At 28.2% G+C, this 28,000-nt stretch overlaps 2 protein-coding genes and 1 non-coding gene across 5 annotated transcripts; 2 read left to right on the forward strand and 1 right to left on the reverse strand.

Moving 5' to 3' along the window:
• Positions 1-270: 270 nt before the first annotated feature.
• Positions 271-3,310, reverse strand: LOC109793423 (uncharacterized). Its single transcript, XR_002239307.3, has 2 exons — positions 2,847-3,310; positions 271-340 (listed from the first exon to the last, which is right to left on the reverse strand). It is a non-coding gene; the product is annotated as an uncharacterized LOC109793423 (transcript).
• Positions 3,311-12,131: 8,821 nt separating this feature from the next.
• Positions 12,132-13,969, forward strand: LOC109793595 (high mobility group B protein 10). Of its 3 annotated transcripts, none has more exons than XM_020353068.3 (5): positions 12,132-12,469; positions 12,650-12,728; positions 12,925-13,108; positions 13,203-13,289; positions 13,645-13,969. In XM_020353068.3, the coding sequence occupies exons 1-5, from the start codon at positions 12,273-12,275 to the stop codon at positions 13,797-13,799; spliced, it is 702 nt and encodes a 233-aa protein (XP_020208657.1). In that variant the 5' UTR covers positions 12,132-12,272; the 3' UTR covers positions 13,800-13,969. The 3 variants fall into 3 exon arrangements, with proteins under 3 accessions (XP_020208657.1, XP_020208658.1, XP_029126221.1); XM_020353069.3 differs by having other exon boundaries at positions 12,134-12,469; positions 12,982-13,108; XM_029270388.2 differs by having other exon boundaries at positions 12,138-12,469; positions 12,946-13,108; positions 13,645-13,968.
• A 10,179-nt stretch (positions 13,970-24,148) lies between these two features.
• On the forward strand, positions 24,149-27,913 carry LOC109793594 (high mobility group B protein 10). The gene is made up of 6 exons (XM_020353067.3): positions 24,149-24,420; positions 24,953-25,031; positions 25,280-25,442; positions 25,542-25,628; positions 26,049-26,434; positions 27,650-27,913. The coding sequence occupies exons 1-6, from the start codon at positions 24,197-24,199 to the stop codon at positions 27,740-27,742; spliced, it is 1,032 nt and encodes a 343-aa protein (XP_020208656.2). The 5' UTR covers positions 24,149-24,196; the 3' UTR covers positions 27,743-27,913.
• The last annotated feature ends 87 nt before the right edge of the window (positions 27,914-28,000 follow it).

Consider the following 28,000-nt stretch of genomic DNA (forward strand, 5'->3'; position numbering starts at 1 on the left):
ATTTCCGTAGATAAGTTATCTACGAAAATTTCCATAGATAAGTTATCTACTGATATTTCCAGAACCAATTACTATGAAAGGCTGTTCTTTTTAAAAGAACAAAAGGAAGGAGGCTAGAAAGACACGGCTTAACCAGAACCAATTATTACAGCTGGAAAACTTTATAACAACATTTTTCTAACTCTGTCCAGTTTTTGAAACATTATTGTGAGCAACAATGTGTTACTGTTACCTTTCCACAGAAAAAAAAACCCAACAATTTCTGCTTACCATATCCAATCTTCTCTAACTTTGAGGCAGCTGTAGTAAAAGCTTTTTGTATGTAATAAAGTGCCCTTCCCTGCAAGATCAACAACACAACTAGTATTAGACAAAACCTTCTCTCATGATAAAAAAAAAATTGACTAAAAGCAAAACTACTAAAAGTATAAACACGAGGCATAAAATTCCTTGATGTAGTGTTGCCTGAAATTCAAAAAGGTAACTCGATACACATTAATACTTCAAATACTCCAGTAAAAACAGAAATCATCAATGATGCAAAGAAAATACTAGAGCCTATTTTGATAAATTTCTCCAAAAGCAATTCTAGGAGAAAAAAGTACGAAGAAAAAATGAAAGAAATTTCTCCACAAGATAAATTTCTCCATCCACCAGCCAAGTATTGATATATTTGATGCCTTCGATGAGGTAAGTACACAGAACCATGTTCTAAGAGCTTGTTTAGATAAATTTCTCTGGAAACACTTAGAACAAAAAATATGAAGAGAAAATGAAATAAATTTCTCCTTAAGTTAAAACTAACTTATGCATGAACTAATTTGTAATTTTTACTATTAGAAGTGCTTCTAAAAAAGTTTATTCAAATAGATCTTAAGTAGTCTTCGCATTGAGGTAAAATTCTCTGTAGGTCTTTTGGGAACTATGTTTCAAAGAATTAAGCATTACATTCTCCACCTTTTCAGCTGTTACTCTTGACATTGGGAGGAGAGCAGATATATGCTGGTCCATTAGGAAGCCGCTGTTCTCATCTGATTCAGTACTTTGAAGTGAATATCTGGTGTATGAACTTTTTGAATATAAGCTTATAAGCGCTTGTGAGAATTTTTTTACTGAAAATATTTTTTATTCCTAGTGGAGAAGTTATCAAAAACGCTTATATCTTATATCCAAACATACTCAAAATAAGATTGAACACATAACAGAAAATGCTACTGTGGCATTAGCATATTCACTACACTGCATGATTTGATTACTATAGGCTATTCAAGGAGTACCTAAGATCAAGGATGGTTATAATCCTGCAACCTGGATGTTGGAAGTTACATCAGCAGGAACAGAAGCATCTCTTAAGGTCAACTTCACCAATTTGTACACAAACTCAGAACTCTACAGGTTAGACTCCTAACTCACTAATATTAGTAATAAGCAGTTATTTTTTTTCTTTCCATTTTTCCTTTTGATGTTTCAATCCAAGGCTTCAGATTTCAAAGTTTCAGAATTATGAGAATATAAGATGCACAAAATTTATAAGACATTTTCCGTTATTATACTTCTATATAAAATTTATTTCTTTCTTTAATCCGCGTAGGAGTGTTTCCAAGGCAATTTTTTTTATATTTATATATATTTTTTTAGTATTAAGGAGGGCTAAGCCCAAGAAATTACAAAAGAATATAAAAAGGGCCGTTACATCTGTAAGTAACAGAGAACAACACCCAATTGGTGGATTGTGTATAAAATGAACTCCAACTACGTAGGAGTGAGCCATTAAAGTCAGAAAATCAGCTACCATATTTGCTTCACTCAAGACATGGGCAACACGAATTTGCCAGTCTCTGTCTTTCCTATGTTCTGCCCCATAAATATTTTACAACTCTTTTTCTAAATATTTTTTATGGAATTATTTTAAAACCCTTTTTTTACAGCTAACAAGAACTCAAGTAGTTCCACATAAGGAACTACTTACAAGCCATTTTGAAAAAAGAAACATAGAATGGAACCTCTGTCATCCACCGAAAAAGAGAAAAGAAAGGAAAACACGTACTACATGTTGCTCCAAGCAATGGTAGGCTTCCAATGCGGTATAGAAGATCAATGAAATGAAGTTGAATAAAACACTGTACAAGATTCTTTTCTTTGTTTGATATCTAGCCATGACTCATGACTATTCACCACAACCGTGCCCGTGCCTCACTCTCTCTCTCTCACGCACACATAAATGCACCCTTCTCCCTAATAATTCAACGCTGTGGTCCCCTACCCCTTTATCACCCGGACATAACTTCTCATCAACAAACGAATCATCCAAATCATCCAAATGAGAATAATAATTACAATAGCAGTAGTAATATTTTATTGTTCTTCCTAACAAGGATGTAAAATACACAATTTCTCCTTAATTTTCACTTTTGAATTCATTTTCACCATAATTTCTAATGAAAACTTGTTACAAATTTCTTATTTGCTTGGCAAGACCAAATATTTAAAAAGACATCACTTTCACATATCATAAATGCGTGCATGCGATGTAAATACACAAGCAAAAAGACAACAGTAACACCATCCATATTAAACATGACAAGGATACGAAAACCAGGAAACAAGTTTGGTCCCATATCAGCGTGCACTTAGTTTTTGGATCCTTATGTGGAATAACCAACCAGCCTTCTCATTCAAAATGGTTCACTTATGCTCTGGTGTGAGTGCTACTTTCTCTTGGTCTAAGACACGGACTAAAGATTCATAGTTCCTTTATTCTTATAAGCCATTGAAATAAATAATAAAATGATATTTTTAAATAAATAAATAAATAAATAAAATAGAAAAAGAACTGTGTAACTCACTCAACTGATAGGAGAAGAGGACGACGATGTTCAGCTCCCACCGCAAACCGCACGGAGAAGAGGACCAAACGGTGGCTGTTCGGAGTCCGCAGTGGAGATTTCGCTTTTTATTTAGGGATTTAGGATTAGGAAAGGAAAGGACCAAACAGTGGCTGTTCTACAACGATTAGGAAAGGATGATTTAGGGGTTTGGAGGCTGCGGAGATTTTGGATTAGGAGTTGTTATATTAGTTTTTATTTGTTAAAAATTTGTTTAATTTCATAATTTTTATTTTAAAAGGTATTAATTAAGTTTTTATTTGTTAAAATGTATTCGATTTGATTTATTTTAAAATTAAAATTACTCTTATTTCTTGAAAATATTTGAAGTTAAAAGGAAAATAAATTTGATTAAATTAATATCATTTTAAAAAATTAAAGACTCAATCAAACCTTTTTAAAATAAATTTAATATTTAAATAAAAAAATTAATTATTGAACCTTTTAAAAATAAGAGAACCAAATTTAACTTAAAAATATTAAATAAATAATATAAATTATTATATAATATAAGAAAAATTTATAATTAATATAAATAGAAATATAAATTATTAATTGTTATATTAATTTTTATTTTTCAAAAAAAATTAATCTTTAATTTGTTTCTTACTTTTAATAACATTATTTTTATTTTAAAAGGTATCAATTAAGTTTTTATTTATTAAAATGTGTTGAATTTGATTTATTTTAAAATTAAATTTGCTCTTATTTTCTTTTGAAAATATTTGAAGTTAAAAGGAAAAAAAATTGATTAAATTAAACTTATTTTTAAAAATTAAAGAATTAATTCAACCTTCTCAAAATAAATTTAATAATTAAATAAAAAATTAATTATTGAACATTTTAAAATTAGAGAATCAAGTTCAACTTAAAAAATATTAAATAAATAACTTATGTTATATATTGAATTTCAACAATTTAACCATTTAATTAAATGTTTTGAAGTTATAGATTAATTTACAGGATTTTAAAATAAAAATAAAAATCATTTGATACGTTATATAGATTTAAAATTTAAATTTTTTTATGATTATCCATTAATTTGAATTAATGAAACAAAGTATTAAATAGTTTTTAACTTTTAAAATTTTAAATTTATTCAACCATATTTTTAAACTCAAACTCGACCTGATCAAGATTGAAAAATATAATAGATAAGTTCAAATTTGACCCAATTTTATTATATTATATGTTAGTTTTAAATAGAGTAAATATTTTTTAAAATAAACTAATATAGTGTAAAGTTAAATTTGTAAAATAAAGGAAGTGCAAAATCTAATTTAAAGTATATTCTTACTATATATTTTGAAAAATAATTTTATTACCAATTATACAATATCATGTTTTAACTTATTTTATTGAGTAAATTATGTTAACCTCCTCTAAGAGATGAGTGTGTTCCAATTATCTTCACTCTTATGTTAAAATATACAATTTATTACATTTAATTTAATATAATTAATGTAAATCTTATAATGGTTATTTTTTTAATGATGTTAAATTAAATATTCTAATTGTTTTACAATAAACTAAAATGAAAAGATAATAAAATATGTTAACTGATATTTCAAATAAAATACATTAAAATATTATAATTAAAAGAAATCCAGTATTAAATCAAAAGATTATAAAAATTATAACTAAAATTATAATAAATATTCTGATATTAAATTTATTATATATTAAAATTAATTAAATATTTATATCAAAGAAATTGCTACAGATTTTAGATTTTATTTATTATGTTTTATAATAAAAAAATTTCAATATTAAATCAAAATATTATAAAAATTACAACTAAAATCTAGATAATTATTTTGATATTAAATTTATTATATTAAAATTAATTAAATATTCTATCAAAGAAACTGATACAACCCCAAGCGTGTGGTTCAGCGGTAGGGGTTGATCTACACTTAAACAAAGTCAGGGGTTCGAATCCTGCCTTGTGTATGCAGCCGCGTTAAATCTTGGGGCCAATTATCCCACCCTTTGAGGCGCCTCCAACGTAGCAAGGAGATTAATCACTATACAAATTTTAAATTTTATTTACTATGTTTTATAATCAAAAGAAATCCAATATTAAATCAAAAGATAATAAAAATTATAACTAAAATCATAATAAATTTTCTAATATTAAATTTAGTATATATTAAAATTAATTAAATATTTGTATTTAAGAAATTGTTACAAATTTTAGATATATATTTTAAAGTTTTTATTTTGTTAAATTAATTGAAAGTTAATTATATTTTATCATTTTTTAATGAAGTGAGTGAATGATAATGAATTAACTAAAATTTTAAAATATATTTTAATTAAAAATATTTTTTTTGTCAATGAGGTGACTAAAAGTATTATAATAAATAATTAAATTAAAAAAATAAATCCTAATGGTTATTTTTTTAATGATGCTAAATTAAATATTCTAATTATTTTACAATAAATTAAAATGAAAGGATAATAAAATATGTTAAGTGATATTTCAAATAAAATGTTTTATCTACAGAATTTATCTACGGTGAGGTTATTTATGGAAATATCTGTAGATAACTAAACATTATCTACGGAAAAAATTCCGTAGATAATATTTCGTAGATAAGTAAACATTATCTATGAAAAAAATTTCGTAGGTAATATTCCGTAAATAACTAAACATATTTACAGAAAAAACTTCGTAAGTAATATTCCTGTAACGAGCCGCCTGGCCGTCACACTGCAGAACAACACCACACAGAAGTAAAATATGCATATAAAGGAATGTATACATATATCTAGCCTAAGGCTCAACAAGTCAAAGTATATCTAATACTAACAAAATGTTATGCCAAGGTAGCCTACACAAAATCAGCTCCAGCCCTCCTCGGTGGCACTGCTACTACACTCCAGCCTATCCCTGCTCTGCTCCCATACACAGTATGATCATCGTAGTCCAAACCACATGGAAAACATGTAAGGGTAAGCTAGTGAAAATAATCAACATATAGATATCCATAAACAGCCTTCAACTTAACAACACCATCATCATTCTCAACAAGTTCAACATACAACACATAACAACACACAACTCAATCACAGCTTCACATTACAACAGCACATATACAACTCATATCAACATCAATTAAACACATCAACAGCTTATGCGTCATCACGCATTTCAACTCGGAGATCTCCTACAACATGGGTGAGCAGTTTAAGTAGCTAGGTCCTACCAAACCGACAACAAAGAACTTTTTTGGGCTTGTTAAGTAAACAACAAATTTGGATATCAATCCACAACACGATAACGATTTCTCAGACTTTGCCACTTCAACAATGAGGTATAGTACTATGTCATGATAGAACAGCTGGGTTTAGGCTTACCACGGCATTAGCTAGCTCAATTAAGCCATCTATGGGATTAGCCTACCGACTATCCTTCAAATACTACAACCCTCCGATACTCGATTAGGAACTAAGTTCCCGACTTCGTACTTTACTCAAACTGGCCGCTTGTAATTGGTATAGCTCGACCTGACCCCTATACCGTGGTCGCTTTGTACACGTGTGCTTCGACCTTGCCCACACACGGGACCAACTAAGTCCTAGAGGAGAACAACACAACGTCCACTCCAAGGGACAACTTCCCAAGGAGGGTTTTCAACAAATTGGGCTCTCTAAGCACCACAGCTTTCTCAATCCACACAATGAGATGAACAACTTTGAAAACATCACCCATAGTCCTAGTGATCAACAATTCATCATCACAACTTAATCAGCTTACAACTCAACAGTACAGCTCAGTTCAACAACTTAAACAGCATGATCAACTCAACAGCTTAACGACTCAACTCATAATCTACAACTCAATCATTATAAAATAATATATTTCAACACATAGTGCAACATACAAATTTCATCACACAGCTACATCTTCTCATCATATCACAAAATTCAACATTTTTTGAGTCATAGAATCAAACACATTCACGCTCGGCACAAGTAAACTCACGCCTGGCCTGAACCCAACCCGAGAGCTCTAAAGCTCTTCCACGCCCAGCGTATCATCATCACGCCCGGCGTGTTGGGAGGCAGAGACTTCCAGGAGTCTCCCAAGCCTAGCGTGCCAAAATTGTGCTCGGCACAACTCAGGCAGAGACCTCACCATGGTGTCACGCTCGGCACACTCGTTCTGCGCTTGGCGCACCCCAAGCAGAGACCCCGAAGGAGTCTCTACACCCGACGAGATCAAATCACGCTCGACACTATATCAGTAACTCAAAATTTTCAGCCACTAGCTGATATCATGCTCAGCGCGGTTCTCCCCACGCCTGGCGTGATTCATCCAGAGACTTCCATTCCCAACCTCGCCCGGCACAACCAACCTCGCGCCTGGCGTGCTTGGAAAATGGAGTTTCCTAAAGAACACACGTCCGACGCCAATAACTATGCCCGGTGCGAATTCAAACAGTAACCCTCACAACTTCGAAATTTCAAACAACAACCTGCAAATCAATCAGCTCAAACACATGAAATTTATGAAATGAACTACATTTACATCATACAACTCAAAAACAAGCTCTATTTCAACATGCAACCATCAAACGTATCAAAATCACCATTTTCCCAAATTTCCCGAAACCTCGAAAATGAGAATTTCTTCAAAATCAACCAATGATTCCCAACGTTCTTACTCCCAATGAGTTCTAGAATTCCTATACAGCAAACAAGTTTACTGTGACACCCTTACTACCCCAACACATATACCGTAACTTTACAAATAAATGTTTAAAAAAAAGTAAAAGGGTTCACATGAGAAACTTCAAAAATCGTGCTTCAATAACCACAATAATAAAGAAATAAAACGCAAGAGTTTACAAATTGTTTTCAAAAATAACATTTGCAATTCCAAATCCATATAAAAAAACATATGTTCTAAAAATCTTATGCCCCGATGTCACAATATCAGAGCATCCCCACAATTCAACCGTTGGCATTCTAGATGCCACTCGTAGCCAGATCTTCCTCACCTAAAATATCCACAATTTGCACGGTGAGAAAAGAAAACATTTATATATACAGCACACGAGGAAATCCACAACATCATCTCATCATAACATGAAATATTAATTACAAGCATTTCTATAGATATATCATCATTCTATCAATCATTCATCATCTTCACATCACAATTCATAATCAAACTCATTCATCTCAAATCTTGCAATTAAAATTATCATTTTCACATTCATAATTCACACAATCTTATAATTAACACTATGTCAAGGCCACGCCACAACTGACATAAGTGATATAGGTTAATTGCCTCGCTCATCCCACACCATACTAGGGTCACGCCCTCCCTGTAGCATCACTTACCCAGGGGCCGTGCCATCCCTAGTCATTGATGTGAGGAACCACAATCACATCACAATCCACACAATCTCTTGCAATTAACCCTATGCCAGGGCTGCCATATTTGACATAAGTGATACGTGTTAACTGTCTTACTCATCCCACACCATGCTAGGGTCACGCCCTCCCTGTAGCATCACTTACCCAGGGGTCGTGCCATCCCTAGTCATTAGTGTGAGGAACCTCAATCATAATCATATCCACATTCATCACATCTCATCTTATAGCTCAATAACATATCACATACACACAACGGATAAGTCCAACAAAATAAGGGTTTCATACACCTCAAACAATTCACATATAAATCATCAATTTTTATCAAGTGATATAACAATAACATTCATAAATTAATAAAATAATCAATAGAATTATCAATTTAATATAATTTTAACATAAACAGTAAAACCCCCAATTATTCCAAAACTTAACTCACAAGCACTTTTCTACAGTTTTGTTCTACCTCTCAGATTAACATTCTTACAAATTAAATATATATTTCTAATCCTCAACACATGCAGAATCTAATGGGATCATCAATTTCTCAAACAGAAATAATCTAATTTTTCCCAAAACCTAACTTATAGGCACTTTTCTATGATTTCATTCTCTCTCCCAGAGCATCATTTTTACAAACAAATCATATATTCGTAGTCCTAGATATATACAGAATCACATAAGACAATTAATTCTCCAAACAGAAATAATTATAAAATTACTCATAACCCTAAGGGCTCTTTCTCTACCCGATTCCCTCATGTAACTCTATATATAAATAATCTTTTTTTCCCCCGTACCTGGATATGTAGAAGCTGAATTTATACGAGATCTGGTTGGTCTCCCTCGCTGGGTTCCCCTCGGTCTAAAGTAGAAAGGAGAGAGAAAAGAAGAGAGAGCAGAAGAAAAGAAATCAGAAAATGAGAGGTGTGCTTTTTCAGAGTGGCAGACAGCTCAATTTATAGGCCTCAGACTTCGCCAGAACGGCCCGTTCCAATTTCAGAACGGCCCGTTCTGGACCCCAAAATTGTGGGCAAAAGTCACACCCAGAACGGCCCGTTCTGGTGTGCATTTATTACTCAACTACCATAGCCCGTTCCCACTTAAAGTTTAAGGCATCTTTTAATAGTTCAGAACGGCCCGTTCCAACTTGAGAAGAGCCCGTTCTGGGCTATTAACTCACATACAATTTGGTAGTTTGGAACGGCCCGTTCCAATTCCGGAACAGCCCGTTCCAAGCTACTAAATCACATACATTTTGGTAATTTGGAACGGTCCGTTCCAATTCCGGAACAGCCTGTTCCAAGCTACTAAATCACCCCTATACCTTTATAAAATTACCAAAATACCCTCAATTAAAATAAATAAAAAGTGAAATAAAAATTGGGGTGTTACATTTACAATCTAACTTCCCTTACCTTGGAAAAAAGGATCCGAGCTCCAGGGAAGAGAAAGAACAGAAGGAGAAGGAGAAGGTCCGCGCTTCCGACTAGCTACCCACAATTCTACACAGCACCTTCAATACCACAAGGAGACTCAAGAAGTTCAAATGAGAGAATAAGGAATGAGGAAAAATAAGAGTGTTGAGGGGAAGGAGGAAGAAGAAGCGGGTCTTACAATTTCGTAAATAATAATAGTTTTTATTGTAGTGGATGAAGGAAGGATCTTGGTTCATTGTTTCTCTCCAACTTCTCTTTAAATTTCTTTTAAAAAATGAACTTATAAAATCAAAGTCTTAAAAAAAAATCTTATATATCTTCCTTTTAAGAACAAATTAAACTTTTGTTAAAATAAATCCTTTAAACAATTAAGAACTCATAAGGAATCTCTTAATTTTAGAGTCTCTCAACATAAAAACAATAATCAACATAACATATATTTTAATAAAATTAACAATTACTAAAACGTACAATGTTACAAAGCTCACAAAAAGCTAAGACATGTTGGATTAATCCACCTATTATCTAACATGTGGTGAACTAGATCAGATTACTTACTTTGACAATTATAACTATGAGGGCATAAAATTGAGCAAATAATATAATCTAAATTAAATTCATTTTATTATATTACATTTATTCAATTAATTTCTTATTTTTTAAGTATTCATTCAAAATATTTTTTTAATTTTTCTATAAATGAAGTTTCCAGAGAATATTAATTAATTAATTAACGAGTAAAAAATAATATTGATTAATTAACATTAAATATTTGTTTATGGACATTAGTTAGTATTTTTAAATCTAAATTTTGTTCAATGCTAATTAATAACTTATATTGAAATTATTTAGTCAATTTTATTCGATCTCCGTTAATTAAGTCATTGATTTCCTTGTAAAAATTATATTTTTTGTGATACTAATAATCTGTTAAAATATATATACTTAATTAAAGTGAATTTTAATAATTTTATAAAATTTTAAATCTAAATGCTGACGGTTTTTGATTAATATCTCATATTAAATCTTTTATATAATTTTATTCAATATTCATTAATTAAGACATTAAAAATTTTATACCAATTAATTCAAAATTTAAATTTAAATGCTGAACGTTGTTGACTAATATCTCATATTAAACGTTTTATATAATTTTATTAAATATTCATTAGTTAAGACGTTAAAATGTTTATATCAATTATAATTTTTATAATATATTTATTTTTTATTAGAATATTATATATATATATATATATATATATATATATATATGTGTGTGTGTACTTAAAGTTAAATGTTTGTGTACATACATTATTAAAAAAAGAATCTAAAGTAAGAAATTTTTAAGTACATAAGTGATATGAATTTAATTAAATGATTTTATAAACTGTTGTATTCTATAAAAAAAATAATTACAAAACGTGTACATGTCTTTATGTAATACGATAAGTAAGTTGTTACTTTTGGTAATAAATATTTACTAAATTCCATTTATAACGAATGGATTAAGGTTTAAAATTTAATATAGGATAAAAGTAAAATTTCTTCATAATTTTATCATTGACTTTGAATTTCTTTTCTTTTAATTGAAATACTAATCAATTATCTCCTATATACTAAATACATATTTTTATACGTGTTAACAATTTTTTAGAGATTTTTCCTAAATAAAATTTTTTTAAAGAATTTTTTTAACTCCTTATTTAATTAATTTTTATTTATTATAATATTTTTAAAATAACTATCTAATGTACTACAATATATCAATCTCTATATATTAAACACAAATTAGTATTAAGCATGAAAACGTTTTTAAGAATTTTTTTAAATGAAATAATTTTTAAATTTTTTTTAACTTCTAATTTAATTAATTTTTATTTATCATAATTATTTCTGAATTAAATTTTTATATAGTATTTTTAGAAGTTTTTCTTAAACAACTCTTTTTAAGAACTTTTTAACTTTTTATTTAATTTGACTTTTATTTATCATAATTATTTATTAATTAAAATTTAAATTTTAAATTAAATTATCAATAAATTAAAATAATATTATATTATAATATATTATTTATTATAAATTTAAAATATCATTTATATATTTAAAATATTTATTTATATAAATTTTAAATATAATATATATATATATATATATATATATATATTTGAAATATAATATTTATTTGTATAGCACATACTTAAAATACTAATAAATAAAAATTCAAGAATAATAAATAATAGTTTTGATTTCGCCTTGAGACTTAAATAAATATGTACCTTTTTATTTAACACAAATGGAAATAAATATATAAAGTTCTCATTCTTAAATACTAATGCAAATTCGTTTTTCTTTTTCTGTTTTCTTAATGGGACTGCCTTCGTGTCTAATTTATATTATATTATACTAAGGAAACATAGGAAAAGAGAATAGGAGATGCGTTATATAAAGGTTATTATTTTATAACCTATGAATTTGCAATAATCCAAAGTAATTAAGTTTGTGCTAAGGTGTGTGATTTAGGAATTAGGATTAAGGAGAGAGGGATTCTGATTTGAGTATGACAAATAATCCAAACCCAGGTGATTCTGATTCCACTAATTGCTTTCACTCTCAACTGCAATATCAATCATCTACAGTCAGACCCACTACACCTTACCCTGCACCAACGGCTCAGTACCAGGATATTGTTCATGATGCAACCCTCTTCTGGGAAAAGCTTCAGGATTTTCACGGATCATTTGGCACCAAATTCAAGTAAAAATCATTAAAAAAAAAATACCCTTTTTCAATTAGGTTTTTTATTTTAGTTTTATGGTACATTTGTTATTTTTCTGTCTATTTATTTGTTCTTAGGTGCTCATGGAGTGTTGAATGATTGAATCAAGTGTGGATGATGCAGATAAATAAAATTGATTTTTCTTTTTGTTTATGTAGGGTTGCTACTATAGGAGGAAAGTCACTTGATCTGCATCGCCTTTTTGTGGAAGTAACCACTCGTGGTGGAATTGAAAAGGTGTGCATTGCATAAATCTCTACCAGCCCTTTTGGGTCATCAAACAAGTGTGTTTTTATGATTTGAGTTTGGTTTTCTTTCAGAAGATTTGGTGCTAATTGTACATATTCTAAGTTTGCAATATATCTTGATCTTAGAATTTTTGCTAGATTTATTAATCCCTTCGATACAATTGTTTTAAAATGATCCTCCTCAGTGTTTTCTTAAATTAATAAAGGTGATTTATGATCGTAACTGGAAGGAAGTGATTCAGGTCTTCAATTTCAGTGATACCATTACAAGTGCATCATTTATGGTGCGCAAATCGTATCTATCCATGCTTTATCACTTTGAGCAAGTGTATTATTTTGGGAGGCAAGGCATTCCTCCCCCAATTCCTAGTAAGAAAAAATGATTTTCTTTTCTCCTCTCTAATTGTATATGTTGTTCTTTTTTTTATTCATCTATGACTAATCAATACTTTCATATATCCAGATCTTATGATTAGAGGTCAATCAGGCCATTCCTATTGCTCCACAAGCATTCCGGAAGTTGCTGCTGTGAATGATTCACCTGATCAGGGTAAGTCAACATTTATGGTGTGTTTAGTTTAGAAAAGAAAGTGAAAAGGAAAAAAGGTTTGGAAGGAAAATGAGTAAAAAGTACCATACCTATCTAAGTTCAGATTTATGTTAATTGTTGTGTTAGGAACTGGTACTACTAGTACATAGATAAACAATTAAACAATTATCTGTAAAATATTTTAATGTGACATGGAAATAGATGTAGGGAGTAATGAAACAAATTGCTGTTCTTAGATGATTAGTTTCTTTAATTTTCGCTTGACATTGCTTATTAGATTTGTGTCATCTAATCACAGCAAGTGGATATGCTTCTCATGTATAACTGTGATAAGGATTTGCTTTCTGATATGCAGGTAGTCCAGTGGAGGCAAATGATGTTGTTGTTTCTGGATCAATTGATGAGAAATTTGATGGTGGGTATGTAGTTACAATGACTCTGGGTTCTGAGCAGATGAAAGGTGTCCTGTTTCATGTTCCTAACAACGTGTCCAAGAGAAGACACATCTAGTTTACATAAATTGTTATTTTATTTGGAGCAAGGGATTGAAATCAAATGAAATAGAATGACATGTTAATTAATATACAACAACAACTAGAAAATAGTACCAAAATAAAAAAAAAATGTAATTTGTCTCAATAAGAGATAAGCATAATTGTTGGAAATATTTTGTGAAAAATGTAAAAAATTGAATTTTGCATGCAAATTAAAAGTAAAATTAAAAATGAAAAATTATTATTAAAATTATCATAAAAACTCATAGAAAAGGATGTTTATGTACAAGCTTATAATCAATTTAAATTTTTTAACAAATCTTATATAGTAATAACTTTATTTATTGAGATTATTATATTGAATAACTGAAAATAAATTATAAAAGATAAAATTATAACAATAACAAATATTCTATTTAAAATTTATTCAAAATTCAAAATTTAAATGAAGAAAAATCACATAAATCTAATACTTTTCTTTGAGATTTGTCATGAACATTACAAATTTTAGTTTCATGATCTTCAAAACTTGATTTCTGAAATGTCGTATCATCAAGTTGTTGCACATCAATTTCTTGACCCAAATCATTGTCTTCATAGTCATTCAATTTAACTCCTTCTCTTGTCTTAATAGCATTTGTTGGGATTTGTCATATCAAATACATGTTGCATAAAAGTGTGATCAAATCTTCCATGCCAAATATTACTTTCATCATTTTTAGCAATAAAATTGTGATCTTCAACTAAATCAATTTTCAAATAAAACTGTTTTTGGTTATCTCAACCTTTGCAATCTTTAAATCATGTTCATCCATGATAAAATAATAATTCTCTTTAAAAGAGACTCCATATTCATTCCTTAGTATTTGTGAAACATTAAGAAGATTTTGATCCAATTCTAGAATGTAAAGATCATCTATGACAATTATCATACCTTTCTTGGTTGAAATAGAAATAGTTCCTTTTCCATTGGCTTGCACAATTTCACCATTTCCCATATTGACTTTCAATTTAATTGATTTATTAATGGAGGTAAAAAATGATAAACATTTAATCACGTGACTAGTGCAAGTGTGCAACCACCGTCAATGAGTCAAGTATTCAATTCATGTGAATTGAATTCTTCAGATGTCACAAATAAATGATCATCTTCATAATTATTTTTTTCTTCAATCACATTTGCCTCTTTTTCTAGTTGTTGTTTAGGCTGATTCTTTTTTAATATGCAATACTTTTCGATCATTGTGAGAATTTACAAATCACAAGACTCTTCAATTATAGAAATCCTGACTTTAAATCTTTTGATCTGTGAGTGATGTTTTACCAAGAAGTCGTATTTGGTTCACAACATTCATTAACTTGCCATAATAATCTTTGACAGATTCATATCTTTTGTCTTCATCAATTTAAATTCTCTCTTCAATTTGAGAAGTTTAAGATATTTGACTCTCCTACTGCTTTCAAATTCATCTTGAATCTTGTCTCACACCTGTTTAGGTGTTTCCAAGTCCATGATTTTTGTAAAAATATGATCTGCAAGTCCTACATGTAAACAAGCGATGACTTTATCTTTCTTCAGCTTCTCTCCTCACAAGCTTTGATTTGTGCAATGGTTGGATTTTCTCTTAATGGTGATGGATCAACTTCATAAATTACAATGTTCTATAAACCTTGAGATCTTAAAACAAATTTCAACTTGACAGCCTAAATATGATAATTTTCACCATTAAACATTAGAATTGCAGGTGAATTGGTGGAAGTAGACATCCAAAAATTGTTTAAACAATAAATCACTCAATTTAACACTCAACCTTATTGTGTTTAACGCTCAATAAATATTTTTCTCACAACCCGTTAGAAGCAAGCCCTTAATACCACTATTGGAAATATTTTGTGAAAAATGTAGAAAAATTGAATTTATAGACAAATTGGAATTAAAATTAAGGATGAAAAATTATCATTAAAATTACTATAAAAAATCATAGAAGATGATAAATAAAAATTAAATTATATAAGAAGTTAAAAGAATCCTTACAAACTCTCTCATTGAAGAAAAGTCCCTAAAAACACTCACGCAAGATTGTGATTCATATTTAATGTGTGTTTGTGTCTATATATATATATACATGAGATTTATTTACTCTAAGAGTAAGTCTACTTAGGCTCATTCTATTAAATAACTCATGTTTTATACCAAGTTTTAATGATCTAATAGTTGAATTAAAAGTTCTTAATGCATTGATTAAGTCTGAAAATTTTTTAAAAATTTGAAATCTATTCGATACTCTTTTTCATTAATTCAAATTGATAGATAATCATAAAATTATTTTATACGTCGATTTGAATTAATAAAACAAAGTATCAAATAATTTTTAAACTTTTTAAAAATTTGCAGATTTGATTTATGCATTAAGAACTTTTAATTCAATGATTGGATTGTTGGAATTTAATGTAAAATACGAGTTATTAAATGAAGTAAATCTAGGTAAACTTACTCTTCAAATAAATAGATATCTCATTATATATATATATATATATATATATATATATATATATATATATATATATATATATATATATATTGATATTGTACCTACATTATGCTCAAATTTTACTACATTATAAACTTAGGATAGATATTTTTTATATTTCAATGCTTATTTCATGTCTTGTGGTGTAGTTGTGTTAGTGTAAGACCTAATAGGTCATTATACTTATATTTTTTTTAAAATTTAGTCAAAATTAGTACATTATTAATTAATATTTATGTTAAAATACATTCAGCTATAGAAAGTAAAAAACAAATTAATTTTTTTGAAAGCAAAAGAAAATTTAAAGCTTAAATTAAAAAAAAATGAAAGCTTATCTATTTTTATTTTTCATATTATATCCAATTTTTAATTAATTTTAAATTATTTATCTTCTACCCCAAAGCATAACAATTAAAGATTTTTAAAATAAAATATAAATAAAATTTAAAATATTATAAAATATCTAACTGTAACTATTAGTATGAATAAAATAAGAATATAATGCATAAAAATTTAATTATTTATTTTTAAGATTTGTATAATAACAATTAAAGACAATATAATTTATATTAATTGGATCAACTTCTTACTAGTAATTTATCTTGCATTACATGTTTATTATCTATATATAAATTATATTTAAAATTTATATAAATAAATATTTTTAACATATAAATTATATTTTAATTTTTTAATAAATAATTCATATTTTAGTACAAAATTGTCTTTATTTATTGTTAATTTAATTTAAAATATTATTATTTAAATTCATAAAGAATTATGATAAATAAAAATTGAATTAGATAAGAAGTTAAAGATTCTCTGCAAACTCCTTCTTTATATAAAAATTTCCTAAACATACTTTGGCACAAGATAGCAATTTATGTTTCTCTTTTATATAAAAATTTCCTAAACATACTTTGGCGCAAGATAGCAATTTATGTTTCTCTTTTAAAGCAAGGCAATGTAGTGCACTCACAATTGTTGATTCTAAAATCGAGGATTGAGATTTGTAATAAAATTAAATTATTACAAAATAAAATTTAAAATTAATTATAATATTAATTATTAATTTTTTAATCAATAATTATTATTTAATTATCCTTCAAGATCTTGTTTAATTTTTCTGAAAGAAAAATTTCAAAGGAATATTAATTAATTAATTAATGAGTCAACAAAAAGTATTAATTGATTAAAATTAAAATATTTATTTATAGACATTAAATAAAACTTTTAAATCTAAATTTTGACCAATACTAACTAATATTTTATATTCAAATTACTTGTTTAATATTATTCAATATCCATCAATTAGGACATTAATTTCCTTGTAAAAATTAAATTTTTTGTGACATTTTTAATCTATTAAAAATATATATACTTCCACGTCAATATATATATATATATATATATATATATATATATATACTTTATTATACTGAATTTTAATAATTTTATAAAACATAAAATATAATAAAATGATCTTACATCATAATTTAAAATTAATTTTTATACATTAAATACAAACGTTTATTCTACTGCAAGAAAGTGTTATTAGGTTTTTTTTTTCCACGAGAAGATTTTTAGAATTTTTAGAATTTTTTTTATCTATTTCAATTTTTATATATTTTATTTAATTATAATTCAAACCATATACATCAAATACAAATAACTATCCTACTTGCGAAATTATTTTTAGGCTTTGTTTTCAAAATAGTGTTTTTAGTAATTATTTTAACTTTTTTTATCTGTTTCAATTTTTATTTAAAAAATTTATTTTTCAAATAATGTACCTTCACATAATTTATATATATTTAAATATAATAATAATTTTTATAAATAATTTTTTAAATTTTTTTATTATATATAATAAACATTTAGTTTATACGTTGCACATGTTAAAATACTAATTTTTATTACAAATCTAAAATATTATTTATATATAAAAATATATTAGTATTTTTATTATCATTTTTAATTATGATATAATTTATATATTAAAAATATTTATTTATTATAAATTTTAATAAAAATAAATAAATATTTATCCTATTATGTATACTAAATAGAATATCATTTCAACTTATTAAATTCCTTTACTCTTATTGCTAAAATTTGAGATCAAATTTCACTTCTTTTAAATTCAAATGTCCAGAGTCGTTGACTAGTTGAACCATATATGATATTCAAATTTTTATTAATTTTATTTAATATTCATTAATTGACATTAAATTTTTTTATATCATTTATAATTTTTTTAACTTTTATTTTATTATAACTTATATGTCTTTTTTACTTAAAGTCAAATGTTATGTGTAACAGCCCGATTTTCACAGATTGTTTGAGGGCCCAAAGGTCCAATAAGGTTCATTTAGTAGCCCAGAACGGGCCGTTCCCAAATCAGAACGGACCGTTCCAAAATACAAAAATTGTCTACAAATTTTAGATGAGAACGGGGAGTTCCCAAATTGGAACGGGCGTTTCCAAATTGAGAACGGGCCGTTCTAGAGTTGAGAACGGACCGTTCCAGAGTTGAGAACGGGCCGTTCCAAAATATGACCGTTGTGAGTATTATATGCACTCCAGAACGGGCCGTTCTAGTTTGAGAACGAGCCGTTCTAGATGTGATTTTTAGTTGTGAGTTAAAGGTCTAGAACGGGCCGTTCCGGATTTGGAGCGGGCCGTTTCGGCGAAGTCTAATGCCTATAAATAGAGCACTCTGCCACTCCCAAAAAGCACACCTCTCATTTTCTGATTTCTTTTCTTCTGCTCTCTCTTCTTTCCCTCTACTTTATGCTTCATGACCGAGGGGAACCCAACGAGGGAGACCAACCAGATCTTGCGTAGGTTCAACTACTACTTATCAAGGTACGGGGGAAAATGAGATTATTTATATGTAGAGTTACATGAGGGAATTGGGTAGAGGAAGAGTCATTAGGATTATGAGTAATTTTATAATTATTTTTTTTTGGAGAATTATTGATCTTATGTGATTCTGAATGTATTTAGGACTATGAATATATGATTTATTTGTAAAAATGATGCTCTGGGAGAGAGAACGAAATTATAGAAAAGTGCCTGTAAGTTAGGTTTTGGAAAAATTGGATTATTTCTATTTGAGGAATTAATGATACCATTAGATTCTGTATGTATTGAGGATTATAAATATATATTTAATTTGTAAGAATGATGATCTAGGAGAGAGAACGAAATTGTAGAAAAGTGCCTGTGAGCTAGGTTTTGGAACAATTGGGGGTTTTACTATTTATGTTAAGATTGTATTAAATTGCTAATTCTATTGATTATTATATTAACTTATGAATGTTATTGTTATATTATTTGATAAAATTGATGATCTAGATAATGATTCATGGTGAATTATTTGAGGGGTATGTGAACCACCATTTTGTGTGGATTGTGTATGTATTGTGGAATTGATATGTGGATATGGATGTGGATGTGGATGTGAATGAGAATGTGATTGTGGTTCCTCACACTTGTGACCAGGGGTGACATGACCTTAGGCAAGAAATGCTACAGGCGTGACCTTGGCATCGTATGAGATGGGTAATTCCTCATGCTTATGTCGGGGGTGGCACGACCTCGAGCAAGAGATGTTGCAGGCGTGACCTTGACACAGTGTAGGATGTGTGATTTCTCATGCTTATGTCGGGGGTGGCACGACCTTGGGCAAGAGATGCTACAGGCGTGACCTTGGCATAGGGTGAGGCAATTAATGCTTATGTCGGGGGTGGCACGACCTCAAACAAGAGATGCTACAGGCGTGACCTTGGCATATGGTTAATTGTAAGATTTGTGATAGATTGGTGTGATTGTGATTGTGATGTGATTGTGGTTCCTCATACTGATGACCAGGGGTGAGTACGGTCCTAGACTGTTAAAAGGGTAGCGTGACCTTGGCACAATATTATGTCAGGGGTGAGCACGACCCTAGGCTACTAAAAAGGTAGCGTGACCTTGACACAATGTGATGTTAGGGGTGAGCACGACCCTAGGCTGAAGGGTAGCGTGACCTTGACATAGTAAGATTTGTGATGATTGTGATTGCAAGATTTGTGAAGATTGGTGTGATTGCGAATTGTGACGTGATGATGATACATGACTGATAGAGTTATGATATATTGAAATGTTTATGAATATTTTATAATGAGATGATATGTTGCATTTTTCCTTGTGTGCTTTACATATAGATGTTTTCTTTTCTCACCGTATAATTTGTGAATGTTTTAGGTGAGGAAGATCCAGCTATGAGTGACATCTAGAATGCCAACAGTTGAGTTGTGGGCATGCTCTGATATTGTGACATCGGGGCAGAGGACTTCTAGGACATGAACTTTATTTGTAAATGGAGCTGTACTTAATTATTTTGAAAACATTTTGTAACCTCTTATATTTTATTTTCCAAGTTTCTTTTTCAAAATATTTTGGATATCAAAGAATGTTTCTAAAGGTTTTTATGTGAACCCTTTTACCGACGTTGAAAAATTTATTTCCTTAGTTTATTTATACAATATATGTGTTGGAGTAGTAAGGGTGTTACATTATGCATATATATATTAAGGGAAAAAAGTACTTAACTCCCTTAAATTTTATCCCTTTTGTATATAAAAAAATATAGACTTTAAGTTTATTTCGATTGATTCTTAAACTTTGTCTTGTTAACAAATAGACACTATAAATTTTAATTTTATTATAATTTATTCTTAAACTTTACCATTTTTACAAATAAAAACTTTGATTACAATTTTACCTTAATTATTTTTTTTGTAAGTCTTTTATATTACATGGAGATTAAATTACTAAGATAAAAAAATATCAATCATTTATTTATTTATTTATTTATTTTAAATCACACTTATTTATTATTTTTTGGGTACATATATATTAGTTTTATTTTCATATATATTAAAATACCATATACTTTAGAATAAAAAATCAATTAAAGACTTCTTTTTTTTTTTTTATCATTTTGTTTCAAAACTCATATTTCTATTATGTTTTGAAAAAAAAATAATTGTAACATAAAAAGAAAAAAATTAATGAATGATTGATATTTAAGATAAATAATTTAATTCTAAAATTGATAATATAAAAACTTTGTAAAAATAATAAATTATTAAATGTCAAAATCAATTAGAATGAAATTAAAGTTGAAACTTGAAAGTGTTTATTTGTAAAAAAAGTAAAATTTAAAGATTTATTGAAACAAAATTAAAATTCATAATATTTATTTACAAATAAGATAAAATTTAAGAATTAATTAGAATAAAATAAAAATTTATGATACCTATTCATAAAAAAACAGTAAAGTTTAGATAATTGATTACTCTTTTCCCTATTATTAAAAACTTAAGGACATTAAAATATTATATCATTTATAATTTTTGTTATATTTTATTTTATTAAAACCTATATATGTTGTTTTTTACTTAAACTCAAATGTTATGCCTATACATATTATTAAAAGAGTTAATTATCCATACACTGTTAGTGTAAAGTTTTTTACACTGGTAACCAATCATATTTTTTAAATTATTTTATTTTATTTTTATTTGATTAAATAAGAAAATGACATGATACTATTAAAAGATATGATTAGTTGCTAGTGTAAAAAAACTTTACACTGGTAATGTATAGATGATTAACTCTTATTAAAAACTTCAAACGTAAAACATCTTTAAAGTACCAAAGTGTGATTAGCTTAAATTAAATATTTTATAAACTGTTACACATTATAAAAAAATACCAATATATATATATGAGGAGGGTTATAATAATACCAGTATAACTTTACTAAGTATTACACTGTTAAATAACTTTATATTAAATGTGAATTTTGTAAATCCAACTATTAGATTGAAAGTTACTTAATTTTAGATCATATATACAAAATTTTATATTAATCCAAGATGATTTGATACTTGATTCTTATAAAACAAAATTTACGTAATATATACATTCAAAATATACTAAATTATGAATATTTTGATTAACTTCAAGTTATTGTTCAATTTTAACAAAATTTGATATGAACATATAAAATGATAAGAATTTTTAATCTAACAGTTATATTTACAAAATTCACATTTAATATAAATTTATTAAGCGATATAATACTTAGTAAAAGTTATACCGATATTATTATAACCCTCCTCTCTCTATATATATTAATGTATTTATAAATTATTAGATTTGACTTACTAATGAAAAGTTAAAAATAATATTTATACGATTTTAGATTTAAATTATGATCTCGACAATATAAATTCAATGAAAATAAATAAATCGTTGCTCTTGGAAAGAAATATTTACTAAATTCTATTTGTAATAAATGGATTAATGTTTAAAATTTAATATCGGATAAAATAAAATTTCTCATTTTTTATTCATTTTGGATTTCTTTTCTTCTAAGTGAAATAATAATTAATAAAATAAAATAGTCTAGAATGATAATTTTAAATTTTGATTTCTCCTTGAGATCTCTGTACATTCCGTGTATTTTACTTGTGTCATATTTAATATTCTACAATCTCAAATAAAGAAATAAATATATACTATGTTATTCATCAAGGAAATAAATATAGAAAGTTATATTCTTAAATACTTATTTATGCAGAGTTTTTTTTTTTTTTTTTTTTCATTTTGATATTTTCAAATGAAAGTCGTGTATCCTAAAATGGGAGTCGTATTTGTGAAACATAGCTTTCGGTTTAGAAGTTATGTTTTACAAATTCAACTTATTTCATTTTGAGATGTTTCTTAAAACCTATTCATTTAAAAAATTTTAAAAATAAATTGCCCTTATGAATAGTATCTATTGTTTAAAGCTAGGATTATTATGATATTTAATCTTTTGTATATCTATAATAATAGATAAAGTGATTAGTATACATATTTTATTTTTTTTTCTTTTTATCTTTTATTATTATATAAATAATAGGTTTTTCTTAATACCAAAAGTCAAAAAAATCACATTCTATATCAAGTGTCAACATTATAGATAATTAAAAGTTATAGAAGTAGTGGTATTTAGCGATTATAGAGGCTTGAAGTGCACCCTACAAGTCTCTAGTAGAGTGAGTTCATTTTTAATATATAATGGTGAGTAAAAGAGACTTCATAATTTTTTTTAAATACATACACATTATTGGAAGTAGTGAACAATTATCAAGATATTCAAATAAAAAATTTATATATTAATTTTTTTTTACCTTTATTAATTGCTAGTGTTTTATTCCATGCAATATACAAATTAAATATTTAAAACATGTAATTACAATTTATAATAAATAATATATATAAATAAATATTATGTTTGAATATATAAATCATGTTTAAAATTTGTAAAAATAAATACTTTTAAATATATAAATTATATTTTAGATTTATAATAAATAATTCATATATTAGTACAATATTATTTTATTTATTGATAATTTATTTAAAAATATTAAAATTTAAGTCATAAATAATTATGATAAATAAAAATTAAATTGGTCAATTATGATATAGGAATACGAAATTTTCAATCCAACAATAAATTTTGGAAATTTTTATTTATTTATTTGAGAAATGTAATAATTAATAAAAATTATATTAATATCATTTAATCTCTCTATATATTAATATTATAAAAAAAATTAATATTTTAGTAAAAAAATATTAATATTAATATTATAATAATTGTTTGTGTCTAGTTTATAATGTATTATATGAAACCAAACATAGCAAAAGTACATAGGAGTTGTGATATATAATGGTGGTTTTATAACCTATGACTTTATAATAATACAAAGCAATTAACTTTGTGGTAAGGCGTGAGTGCATAAATTAGAATTTAGGACAAAGGAGAGAGGGAGACATGAATATGACAAATAAGCCAAACTCTTGTGGTTCCACTAATGTGTTTCAGTCTCAACTGCAACAACATAGTGAAAGGCCAAATGGGTGTGAGGGATCATCTGGCCCCAGACCCACACCACCTTACCCTGCACCAACGGCTCGCTACCAGGACATTGTTCGTGATGCAAGCATCTTCTGGGAAAAGCTTCATGCTTTTCACGGATCACTTGGCTCCAAATTCAAGTAAAAAAAAAAAAAAATACCCTTTTTCAATTACCCTCTGTTCGTTTGTTTTTGTTGCTGATTCTTCTTTTTGCCTTTCTGGGGTTGGTTAATTAGTTTATGGGGTTGTAAAATTTTGTTCTTTTCGTGCTTTGTTTTCCCACATTCCAAGCAAGTGAAATTTGCTTGTTTTATTTATGTTGAGTTTAGAGTTTCAAATCTTGTATGGTTGGTGATCATGCATATTAGCATGTTAGTTAGCTTTTTGATTATGTTTTTAAAGCTTGCCTGGGCCCTCTATTGGTTGATTTTAAATTAGGACTATTGGGAAAATTGGGGAGTTATTTTCTTGAAGTTTTGGTTTTCAGGATTGGTTGGCATTAATGGGTTTGATACTTCATTCTTATTGATTTTCGTTTTATAGTACACCTGTTATTTTCTTTTGTCTATTTATTTGCTCTTAGGTGCAGATGGAATGTTGAATGAAGTGTGGATGATGCAGAAAAATAATAGAACTAAAATTGGTGTTCTTTTTTCCTTTTTGTTTGTGTAGGGTTGCTACTATAGGAGGAAAGTCACTTGATCTGCATAGCCTTTTCGTGGAAGTAACCACTCGTGGTGGAATTGAAAAGGTTTGCATTCCATAAATCTCTACTAATAGGAAAAAAATCTGTCCCTTTGTGTCATGAAATATGTGTTTTTATTTTTCCCTTTCTTTTATGATTTGAGTTTGATTTTATTTCAATAGATTTGGTGCTGATTGTAGAGATTTTAAGTTTGCAATTTTATCTGTGATCTTAAAAGTTTGTTAGATTCATTTGTCTCTTTGATACAACCGTTTAAAAATGATCCTCCTGAGTGTTTTCTTAAATTAATATAGGTGATTTATGATCGTAACTGGAAGGAAGTGATTAAGGCCTTCAATTTCAGAGATACCATAACAAGTGCATCATTTATTGTGCGCAAATCATATCTATCGACACTTTATCACTTTGAGCAAGTGTATTATTTTGGGAGGCAAGGCATTCCTCCCCCAACACCTGGTAAGAAAAAATGATGTTCGTTTTCCCCTCTTTAATTATATATTTTGTGTTTTTTTAATTCATCTTCGACCAATTAATACTTTAATTTAATATATCCAGATCTTGTGATTAGAGGCCAATCTGGCCATCCCTATAGCTCTGCAAGCATTCCATATGTTGCTGCTGTCAATAATTCATCTTTTCAGGGTAAGTCAACATTTATGGTGTGATTAGTTTAAAAAACAAAAAAGGAATTGATGGAAAATGAGTAGAAAGCCAGATGATTTTTAGGTTGTCTGATAGGAGAGAAAATGAAAAGAAACAAAGGTGATTTTTTTTTTCTTCTTTTGTTTGGTTGTGTAGAAAGTAAAAGGAAAGAAAAAGTATGCATATAAAATAACATAAATATCCAAGTTTATAAAAATAATGATAATTTAGTATTTCGATCACACAAAATTAACTTCCGTTTTTTTTTGTTGTCCTGCAATTAATATTAGTAAATGTTGCTCCCGTTCTTTCAAAATTGGAAGTAGACATTGGTTTTAATCTTTGTGTTCATCTAATCTATATGATAAGTGGATATACTTTTCATGTATAACTGATAAGGATTTGCTTTCTTATATGCAGGTAGTCCAGCACAGACATTTGATGCTCTGCTTCCTGGAACAATTGATGTCAAATTTGATGGTGGATATGTTGTTACAATGAGCGTGGGTTCTGAGAAGCTCCAAGGTGTCTTGTTTCATGTTCCTGACAACATGTCCCAGAGTTCTCATACTGAGGGCACATCAAGTCCACAGAATCACGGTGAAGGTGCGTCTAGTTTGCAGAGTCGAAAGAGAGCAAAACATGCACAGCGTGATCCATCTATGCCAAAGTCAAACAGGAGTGGCTACAACTTTTTCTTTGCTGAGAATTATGCTAGGCTGAAGCCAGCTTATCATGGGCAAGAGAAAGCAATTACTCAGAGGATTGGGTTTCTGTGGAACAATCTGTCAGAAGCAGAAAGACAGGTATAAATGCACTTCTTTTACCAATGATGACAGTTTTGTGCTTTGGTTCTGTTTTGCTGCTGATTCCTTTTTCTTTATGCAATGAAGATTAAGGGAGAGAAATGGAAATTAAATGTGTATGGACTAGTTTTCCTGGCACATGGATCATATTTCTCCCATCATTTATCTCTTACTAATTGTACCTTTCTAGGTCCTTGACCAACCTAGTTGAGTAAAAATGGTTTTTCCCAAGCCTCTTCACCTTTACAAGGCTTGAGGCTGGAGGGGCTGTGTCACTTAAGTCACCGTTGATTGCTTAGTAAACATTGATCGAACAGTTTTCCTGTCTTTCAGTTATTAGGGATAAGGTTGATTATGGTCATCATGGATCAAGGGATGGTGGTTTTCTATTAAGATAGTGGTTAGAAACCTTACCCCAGAGAAGAGAAGCAGTTTTTTAGATATAAGGGGAGGTTTCAGCGAGGTTAGGTTAAGTTTCACTCATTAAATGTTCTAGGAGGATAGAACTGATCTCTGATGACTGGAACACTAATCAAGCAAATGTTGCATCTATATCTGTTTGTTTTAAGATTCAGAAAATCAATGACATGTCCGATATTATTCTACTTTTAGAATATCTATGACAGTTTACCTTGATGCTACATACTTCGTTGCTTGTTATATGTGTATTTAATGTAGCTACTATTGATGTGGTTGCTCATATAGATGTGTTAGAGTTCAAAACAGATTCTCTTCTCTTCTTTGTACGCTTGCTAAATGCTTAGCTATATTTTATTTCAACCTACACTAAGCTAAATTTGACATTTCTGAGAAAATGTTCCCCCACATGTTTTATATTATATAGTTAACTGTTTTTCTATTTGCTTATGGAAGCTATCGGGGATAACAAATTATAATTCTGTGAAAATATTAGGATGGGCCATATTTGTTGCAGTAATAATGGTTTTTTGCTTTTTATAAAATTTATCTTGTCAGAGAAACCATAGAATAAAAATACATTTTCATGCTGACCAAAGTTCAATTCTTTGTTGTATGTATGGAAAATAATTTGTTAGTAGAAGCAAAGCTCCTTAGGTGCACAAAAGAAATACATTTTCTTGCCTTAAAAAGAACAATGATGTGGAGCTCCATGATTTGTTTGAAATTATATTGTGGGGTTATTTATCTCCTACATATTTTCTCATGCATTTTTTCGTTGTTGTGGATTTGATGCAGGTTTATGAAGAGAAAGCAATGAGAGATAAGGAAAGATACAGGACTGAGCTGATGGATTACAAAGCCACCAATTCAACTCCAAATGCTCAATAGGCTGTTGTATGCAATCCTTAGACTGCCATTTCATATGCTTCTTCTTTAGACTCTTGTTCATTGAATGTCTTTGTTGTAGTAAATTTTATCATTCTACACAGAAACTTGTAAGAGTAGCCTTGTTTTGTTGTGACAATTCTTGTGTAAATTATGCTGAATGGTTTTATTAAACATCTTGTAGCAATTCATTTGTTGTTGTTACTCTAAAATCAAGGCTCCTTCAATTTAAATTTAAACATCTTATTTTTGTAAGTCTGC

The sequence above is a fragment of the Cajanus cajan genome, chromosome 10, assembly GCF_000230855.2.
Source record: "Cajanus cajan strain Asha chromosome 10, NIPB_CcT2T_4, whole genome shotgun sequence".
In the NCBI taxonomy this organism is placed as follows: Eukaryota; Viridiplantae; Streptophyta; class Magnoliopsida; order Fabales; family Fabaceae; genus Cajanus; species Cajanus cajan.

Excerpts from the sequence above, each read along its gene's own strand:
- LOC109793594 (XM_020353067.3), top strand. The coding sequence starts at position 24,197 with ATGAATATGACAAATAAGCCAAACTCTTGTGGTTCCACTAATGTGTTT. Across the intron at positions 24,421-24,952 it reads TCACTTGGCTCCAAATTCAA|GGTTGCTACTATAGGAGGAA; the intron begins GTAAAAAAAAAA and ends TTGTTTGTGTAG. Across the intron at positions 26,435-27,649 it reads TGTCAGAAGCAGAAAGACAG|GTTTATGAAGAGAAAGCAAT; the intron begins GTATAAATGCAC and ends GATTTGATGCAG.
- LOC109793595 (XM_020353068.3), top strand. The coding sequence starts at position 12,273 with ATGACAAATAATCCAAACCCAGGTGATTCTGATTCCACTAATTGCTTT. Across the intron at positions 12,470-12,649 it reads TCATTTGGCACCAAATTCAA|GGTTGCTACTATAGGAGGAA; the intron begins GTAAAAATCATT and ends TTGTTTATGTAG. Across the intron at positions 13,109-13,202 it reads CATTCCTCCCCCAATTCCTA|ATCTTATGATTAGAGGTCAA; the intron begins GTAAGAAAAAAT and ends TCATATATCCAG.